This window comes from Zingiber officinale, chromosome 7B, assembly GCF_018446385.1.
Source record: "Zingiber officinale cultivar Zhangliang chromosome 7B, Zo_v1.1, whole genome shotgun sequence".
NCBI classification, from domain to species: Eukaryota; Viridiplantae; Streptophyta; class Magnoliopsida; order Zingiberales; family Zingiberaceae; genus Zingiber; species Zingiber officinale.
This window is the reverse complement of record NC_055999.1, coordinates 16,169,123-16,177,845: the sequence shown is the minus strand read 5'-3', so window position 1 is coordinate 16,177,845 and position 8,723 is coordinate 16,169,123. Positions and strand designations below refer to the sequence as shown.

The following is an 8,723-nucleotide window of genomic DNA, read 5'->3' as shown; positions in this document are numbered from 1 at the left end:
AGCCTGTGCTACATATTCCAGTTAAGTACTGCACAATTGTAAATACTCACAGACCCTTCGAAATTTGGTGCAACTTGTGAACAACTTGAAGTAATAAAAACAGTAGTATCTCGATAAGGACAAAGGGGATAAAGGAGAGAGCAACTGAGATCTTCCCATCATTTCTTCCACTTCTACTGCACTTTTGTAAGAGAATCAGAGTCGGAACTTAAAATTTACACTCTTTTAAGTGCTCTTGTAGCGAACAAGCTTGTTGGTAACCTTTCATTTCTATAGCTATTAGAAAATAAGAAGATAATCTAAATCAGTCAACTACGTACGGACCCAGATTTAAAAGGAAGAGTAGTGGATTTTGCTCTAAAACAAAGAGCAAAAGTCAACTCGGCTGGCCAATAGTTAAAAGAATCTAGTATAAGCAAACCACAAAATCTAAAAGCCAAGCTTCTCCTTGCTATCCTCATCTTCCAATTACTTCCTCTGTGGACTCTTATATTCTTTCTGATCCAGAGACGGATTGGCCCATTCGCAACCATACCACTAGGTACCCTTTTTTTTCAAAAAAAAATAAATAAATTATTTTTCTGATTTTTTTTAAAAATATTTTTGCATTTATTTGCTAAATTATTCGTTCGTATATGGAATATTCTTGCAGTCGCGCGCAGAGTCGCAGCTGGCCGCTGCACAACAGCAAACAGTTCTTTTGTGTACGTGTCAGCCTATCAATGAGTTTTGCGGGTACGCGTCTGGAGACGGTGGAAAGTTCCAGAATCAACGCGATTGACTTGTTGTTTTACTTCTCCAACTTCCCCTCTTTGATTCCTCCGCTCCAATCGCGAAGCCGGATTGTTCTCGGTCGACGAGGGGAAGGCGCGGGTCGATCTTGCTCAAGCGAACCGGGAGATCGTTGATCGTTAGGTACCAGGATCGGAACCCATGGCTTCCCGCAGGAGAACGCTTCTCAAAGTGATCATTCTCGGCGACAGCGGGTGGGATTTTCTTCTTTCTTGGCACATATGGCGTTGGAACTTTGCTAAACTGCAAGATTTTTTTTTTTTAAATTTTCATTATTTCGGATTGGCATGATTTTTGGTTTTTGCGTGATAGGGTTGGGAAGACGTCTCTAATGAATCAGTATCCTCTTGTTGAAGAATGTGGTATTTGGCATCCGTGTGAGTTTCATGCTTGAATTTTTATTTTTATTTTAAAAAATGGTTTTGGCTTCCCTTAACTATGATGATCAGATATGTGACTAAGAAGTTTAGTAACCAGTACAAGGCTACAATTGGAGCCGATTTCTTAACCAAGGAAGTGCAAATCGATGACAGGTTGTTCACGTTACAGGTAAGTCCCATGTTTATGATTTGGGGTTTCTTCTATCGATCTGTTTTTACGTTCCCAAAAAAGTAACTTTGGCCATGTATCTTGGAATGAGCGTTTTTTGGTGTTTGGAATGAACGTTTTTAGGTGTTAAGCAAAGTTTTTTTTGGCCCTAAATTTTGTCATGAGCATATCTGTAAATTCGTTGGCACTGTGTAATCCATAAGTTTCTCAATTGAGCCTCGAGGCATCCCAAGACATTTTTCTTAGGATGTTCAGAAATGTATTTTCCTTTTACCTAAATTGGTTGAGCAAGTTAATTTGCCAGATTGTGGCACCTTTTAGAGGGAAAAACTACAGCCAGGATATTATTGAAAAAAAAAATGTATGTATGGCACTTTTTATTAAAAAATAATAATTATAGGGAGACGTTTTGGTAAATACTAATTATTGAGAAGATCTTTTGGTAAATATGTCCAAAAGGATTTGGCAGTATTTAATCCTAGTAGATTTAGTCATCAGAATAAACAAAACCAAGAAAAATTGATTTTTTTTTCTTTCACACAATAAATATATATGTACTTTTTTTTAAATAATGCAAGGTTTGTAGGTGATAATTTTGATTATGGTAATTTCGTTTAACATAATATCTGTAAATGAAAAAATAATCCAGAACAAGTTATAAATTAATAATGAAATTTCAAAATCATGATGTTTGAATTTAAAACGGTTCAGACAAAACTAAAACCATCCAAATTGATGATTTAGTTTGGTTTTAATTTTGTTTGGTTCAATTTCTAAGAAACGATACAACAAAATTTGATTTAATCCAGTTTGGTTCCATTTGGTTTCATTCATCCAGTGAACACCTCTATGCTGGGATGATATTCTTATTGATATTTGAAAGAGCTTAGGATATCACTGTATAGTTTATCTCACTGAGTTATGTACCCGTGTGTTGAAAACCAAAAAGATGTTTGTCTAGTGAAGGAAAAAATTCTGTAACATTGATTTATTATAATAAAGGTAGCATACAATCTTTTTCTAATTATAGAGGCAGTAAGTTTATATTGAAATTTTAGGAAAGGGTTTATTTGTTGGCAAGCAATAGATGAAACAAATGTATCTTAAAGTCAATTTAGTTTTACTTTTGGTAGATTAATTATAGTTTTTATTTATTTAATAAGACAAATAATATGATTTTCCTTTACTTGCCAAAAGTTTATGATTGTCTCTTGACAATTATTCTAGTAGATTTTGGAGAAGGATCAGTTCTCTGTCTATATGTTTACACTACTACAAGATGAACTTATGATTTTCTTGATAGTATATGTTATATGCAAATGACAATTATATTCTAGAAGTGCAAATAAATTAAATTTGAAGCTTGAGGTTTAAGAACTTAAAGAAAGTAACAGTAAAATGACTTGGGATGGAAGAAATACAGAATTTCTATAATAGTTTACATATGTTGGATCTATTGTTCAACATGGAGAATTTGTTGATGGTATGATGAATGACAGAATGAGAAGTGGTTGGTTGAAAAAAAGTGAAGCTTGTAGTATCTTGTGCCCGTCATTTGCTAGGAAGATTTTACAGAATAACCTATTGCTTTATGATTCAGAGTCTTAGATAATCAAGAAGCAATACACACAAAAATTTAATCTGATTGTGATTAAAATGTTAACATGGTCTGATCAAAATACTTACGTCTAGAGAGAAAATGATGAATGTGCCCAAAGATAACTACTAAATTCTATGGTTAGACACGATCACTAGAGTTGAAGGTTTAAAGGTATAGATGAAAACTATAGGAAACTCCAGTAAATGTAATTATAATTGATTTATGAGATTGAATATTATTAATAATAAAGCTTAGTTAAGAGTTTAATGAAGTGATGAGTTCTGTATATTTGGTCCTAAATAGCTAGGATTAATATGGCTTGATGATGAGGATCTTGCAACTTTTAGCATGGAGTTTTCCAATATTTACTTGTGGGATCGTAGTTGTGTTCCTTTTCCTACCATCTTGTGTGAAATTTTGATACATTGTTCATTCGTTCTTTTAGATATGGGATACGGCAGGGCAGGAAAGGTTCCAAAGTCTAGGTGTGGCATTCTATCGTGGTGCAGATTGTTGTGTTCTTGTCTATGATGTAAATGTTGGGAAATCATTTGATAACCTAAACCGTTGGCGGGAAGAATTTCTGATTCAGGTAGCATGATAGCAGTCCCTCCTGCCTGTCTGCTATAAACATGTTATGATGATTCTTTCTCAGCTAATTCTGTTTTCAAAATGTCTAGGCAAGCCCCTCAGAACCAGATAACTTCCCATTTATAGTCTTGGGGAATAAAGCAGACATTGATGGCGGTAACAGTCGAGTGGTATCTGTGTTTTCCTTCATCTATGTTTCTCAATGATTGAAGATTCCTTTTGTGTTTGCATCAATAAGTGCTTCATAACATACGGAGTTGATGTTTTGTGTGAGATTTCAGGTTTCTGAGAAGAAGGCAAAGCAATGGTGTGCTTCAAAGGGCAACCTTCCTTACTTTGAGACATCTGCTAAGGAGGGAACAAATGTGGAAGCTGCTTTCCAGTGCATAGCCAGCATTGCTCTCAAGAATGAACCAGAGGAGGAAATGTAAGTGCATTTCTGATTCCCAGTAGAGAGTTGAATGGTGTACAAAATTGAAGTTTATGAATTTGCACATGAATATCGAAGTTATTATGTTGGATGGATTCTTCCTCATTTATTCGATAACACTAGTATATGTGGGGCTCTGAAAAACAGAGTTTATTCGACTCTAATAATTTATATCAGTTGGGTTTCTTGTTTGAATAATTCATATTGATTAACACGCTGATCACAATTTTTTGATTTGCCTATGGTGAAGATACCTACCGGATACTATCGATGTGGCCACCGGCAGGGGGCAGCAAAGATCAACTGGCTGCCAATGCTAGACAAACTCAGGTAGCTCAATTCTCTTTTACAGGTTATGGGGTTCATATAAACTGTAATAAGTGATTCGATTTACTATGTCTTCTGGATCTGTATCATTTATTAAGAGGATGCCCACTATGTTGTTATCCTTCGGGTTGAACTGCGTCATTGCTTCATTTCAGCCAAATGAAGGTGTATTCCCCATTTTAGCTTGGAACTGAACTTAAAGTTTCAGAGATAGATTGACACAGAACAAATAAAATTCTGTCTGCTCTACATCAATAGAGCCTTAGTGCTAAGTATACCTTTAATTAGGCTAAATAACTTTTAAGTCCTCTCTGTTTTCTATAACGTCATAGTTTACCTCCTACCTTCTATGTTTAAAAAATATAACGTCATAGTTTACCTCCTACCTTCTATGTTTAAAAAATAATACTTAACCTCTTTGATCTCAAGTCAAAATGAAAAAAAGAAAATATTAATAACCAAAATAATCCTGAAAGAGAATAAAAAAAGAGAATCCTCACAAGATCTAAAGATCTAAAGGGTCATTTGACGTATACACTCACAAAATTTATATATATGCACTTGTAATTTTGAAGGGATAAAGAGTTAAAATTTTAAATTGATAAATCAAAATTAAATGAAAATAGAATAAATTTTATTATTAAAATTTCTATCTCATCATCAAATGTGGTATATAATGAAGTAGGAGTGAAGTGTTGGTATTGTGAAATTATACTAATATACACATCAAAGACATTATAAAATCTAGAAATGAAGTTTATAGGCTATTATGACTATAAGATTAGTGTTCAAACATCTTAATATATCATATAAATCTAAATCATTAACATCTAATGGATGTCAAAGTAGTGAAGATCGGTTGAAGTGGAGGTCAAAGTCAAACGGTTAAAATCACAGGATTCGGTGGACTATGAGACTGTGGATTGCGGATTAGGCAAAGTTGGTTGAATGAGCCCTGAGAGCCGGTCAAACATGAAGGGTCGACCAGATCGTTCGAGCGAACGTCCTTTGCACTTGCAGCCAATGTTAAGAGCCAAATACTAAGATATTCAGTCCATTGGCCTTGTCAATCGGACCTTAGGTCCGATTGGACGCAATATACCTCTCCACAACAGTATGGCCAAGTGTAGAAGAGGTCGATAGCTCCATTCAACACGGCAGAGCTAATGACGTCCTGATTGAGTGGTCTCCGGTCGGCCTATAGCGGGACCTATATACACGTCTTATAGTATTTTTTTTGAAAGTTTGTGCCGCCGACAACGGAGAATGTCCTATAGACAAATTGTCCTTTAGAAACTTCTAGCTTATCACATCAGAGATTTGCGTGCTCGCTTAAGAAAAGATGTTAGGGACACTTTTGACTTATCTTTTTCTAGAAAACTTTGAAAAATATGCATATGCTTTGGGATGTGTACACAGACGCTACAGTGACACTATAAAAAGGAGTCTCTATCTATATACGGAGATATGTGAGACTTCATTTTTCTACACGCTTTCTGCTACTGTTCACTGCTACTATTCTTTCCTCCTAAACCGAAAACTGTCTTGAGCGTCAGAGGGTCAATGCTGAGGACTCCTTCCCTGATCCGACACTAATACCCTCGATTTTACAGGACAATATAGAGTCTTTTTCTCGTCAACTCCAGATCCACGATCCCAGATAGCTGCCTTCTCAACTTTTGGACAGACCAAAATAATAATTATTTTGGTCATTATTATTTTTTTTTCAACATTGATTTAGGTTAACACCTAAATTTCTAACGTTCAAAATTAGGATTTATTCACTTTAGAGTTATTTTGGTCAGTATCATTTTGTTTTTATTTTGACTTAAGGTCAAAAAGAGTTAAGTGTTTTTAAATAAGGAGGTAAACTCTAACTTTATTTTGACTTAAAGTTATTTAGCCCTTGAATTACTAATTTAGTTTAATTGGATGAACTCATTTAACTGTTGATCATTATCATTCACTTATATGTTTGTTTCAATTCTGTATACATAAACATTAAAATCAGATATTTAGATTGCCTATACAAAGTTTTGATTTTTTTTTAATATATCTTATTTTTCTGGAGGATGATAAATTAGTAATTCCCACAAAGTCTACTCGTGACAGATAAGGTTTCATTATATCAACACCAACCACCTCATTATGATGCCTCGCAAGTAGGCTAAGTAGCCATTAGAATGTTTTGAGTGAGATTGATCATTGTTAATCATGTTCTTTTTCCACGAGCTAATTTGGAAAGTTATGCATTACGTACTAAAAGAGAGGATTGTTTTTAGGAAAAACAAACAACAATAACAAAAAAAAAAAAAAAAGTATATTTATTTTGCGGATTCATTTCAATTAATTTTTTTTTTTTTGGAAAAATAGTATTTTTAGCTGCCTCACCGGCTCTCGCACTCGTACTCTGCGCTCAAATGGAGCGCCGCGCGGCCGCTCTTCCGCTGCTACTGGCGCTGCTATCTTCATACGTTTGGACCGGCGGCGGCCGTGGCACCAGCCCGATTCCGCCGCCCTCCGCCTCCCAGTTGTCCCCCGTTGCCTCCCTGGCCGCGGCAGTTGCGGGCGGCTCCACCCTCGACCCCCGCCAGCTCGCGGCTCTTCAGTCCTTGGGCTTCCCCATCTCCGTCGACCCCTGCGCTGCCCCCTCTCCACTCGGTAACGCCACTGCATGCGACGACGACGCGCCATTCCGCCACCTCGTCTCCCTCCGCCTCGCCAACTGCTCCCCAGACCTCGACATCCCCTCCACCGCCCTGCGCGCCCTCTCCACCCTCCGCTCCCTCGCCTTCGTCCACTGCCCGATCGCTGCCCCGAGGCGCCTTCCGCCCTCCCTCCTCGCTTCCCTCCGCCTTTTCTCCTGCGTCGCCTCCCTCTCCCACCTCACTGGCCTGTGGCTCTCCCACCTCGAGAACCTCACCGAACTCTCCGTCGTCGGCGTTTCCGTCTCCTCCAGACGCGGAGCCTCCGTGATCCTCTCCAAAATGCTCGATCTTCGCTCCGCCACCATCTCCTCCGCCAACCTCTCCGGCGTCCTTCCCCGCTCTTGGCACGCCCTCGGCCTCGTTCACCTCGACCTCTCCGCCAACCGCCTCAGCGGCCCGGTCCCGAGCTCCGTCTCCGTGCTTGGCTTCCTCGAAATCCTAAACCTCAGCTCCAACGCGCTCACCGGAACCCTACCCAACACCGTCGGCAACCTCGCAGAGCTAAAAATCGCAACTTTAGCATACAATTCGCTTTCCGGCCCCATACCCGATTCAATGTCGCAGCTCTCGGCGCTTGTCCACCTCGATCTCAGCTCGAATCGCTTCAACGGAAGCGTCCCAAGTTTCCTATCCGAGATGAAAGCCCTTGAGTTCTTAAATTTAGAGAATAACAACTTCCAAGGAGTCCTTCCCTTCAACGCCTCCTTCCTGCGGAGGCTCAAGGTCTTCAAGGTGGGCGGCAACAGCAACCTCTGCTACAACCACACTCTGCTATCCTCCAAGCTAAACCTGGGGATTGCCCCTTGCGACAAGTACGGCCTACCGGTGTCGCCGCCGGTGGACCACTCGGACTCGTCGGATTACTCCGACGACGACAATGACGAGGACAGCGGAGACAAAGGCGGCGGCGGCGGCGGTGCCGCAACCCACCACACGCCAAGTAAGCTGGTACTGGGAGTGGCCATCGGCCTCTCCTGCTTTGTGTTCTTGGCCATCTTCCTTGTTTGCCTCTCCAAGGCTTGTGGCTGAAGCAGAAGGCTTACTACTGATTCAATTTCAATATCTTGAACAAAATTCCTGCTTTGTCAGTTTAATGCTCTTCGATCCGAGGTCAATCATCAATGTGAAAAATATTCTTAGCACTCTACTCCTAGAAAATGAGAAGAAAAAAAAGAGCAAATTTTTATTAGTAGACAGACTTGTAGATTGAGCAGATCAAACTCTTGGATATAGAAAACTGGCATTTTTTAAAATCAGCTAGAATCATATCGAGAGTTATTTGAGTTAATAAGTTGGCAGAGCTTTAAAGGTCTGTACTCCTCTCTTTTTTTTTATTTCTGATCTCTTACCGACATTGGTGGCATCATTTTTTTTTTCTGAACTGGTTCTTTTGTATTTTACTGCCACATTGGGTACTTGCTGCTTCGCCGTTGTGTACTATAATCTATTTCCTTGTTGCTGTATCATTGTGCTCATGTTATGATTCTTTCTTGCCTTTTCTACAAAGGAGTTAATTAAGTCATACTGTTCGCGAGTTCCTACTTGATGCTGCATTCATTTATTTGCTCTGCCTTCCAAACTAAGTTGCCAAAAGCTTTTATGATGGTTGCTGGTGGGCATTTTTTCCAGGAATCCAGTGAAAAAAAATGCATAATTGTGTGGTTGCTACTTGTTATGGTAGCAATATTATAATTCTGTTCCAAAAGCTAGTAGTCGTCCGTGATTT

The 8,723-nt window shown here is 38.9% G+C and overlaps 2 protein-coding genes across 2 annotated transcripts; both read left to right on the top strand.

The window, feature by feature from the left end:
• Positions 1 to 754: 754 nt before the first annotated feature.
• On the top strand, positions 755 to 4,502 carry LOC122005412 (ras-related protein Rab7-like). The gene is made up of 7 exons (XM_042560444.1): positions 755 to 986; positions 1,105 to 1,131; positions 1,242 to 1,341; positions 3,387 to 3,533; positions 3,622 to 3,702; positions 3,814 to 3,959; positions 4,213 to 4,502. Exons 1-7 carry the CDS (start codon positions 934 to 936, stop codon positions 4,280 to 4,282), a joined length of 624 nt encoding a protein of 207 aa, XP_042416378.1. The 5' UTR covers positions 755 to 933; the 3' UTR covers positions 4,283 to 4,502.
• Positions 4,503 to 6,674: 2,172 nt separating this feature from the next.
• On the top strand, positions 6,675 to 8,410 carry LOC122003601 (receptor-like protein 51). Its single transcript, XM_042558690.1, has one exon. It carries the CDS (start codon positions 6,710 to 6,712, stop codon positions 8,024 to 8,026), a length of 1,317 nt encoding a protein of 438 aa, XP_042414624.1. The 5' UTR covers positions 6,675 to 6,709; the 3' UTR covers positions 8,027 to 8,410.
• The last annotated feature ends 313 nt before the right edge of the window (positions 8,411 to 8,723 follow it).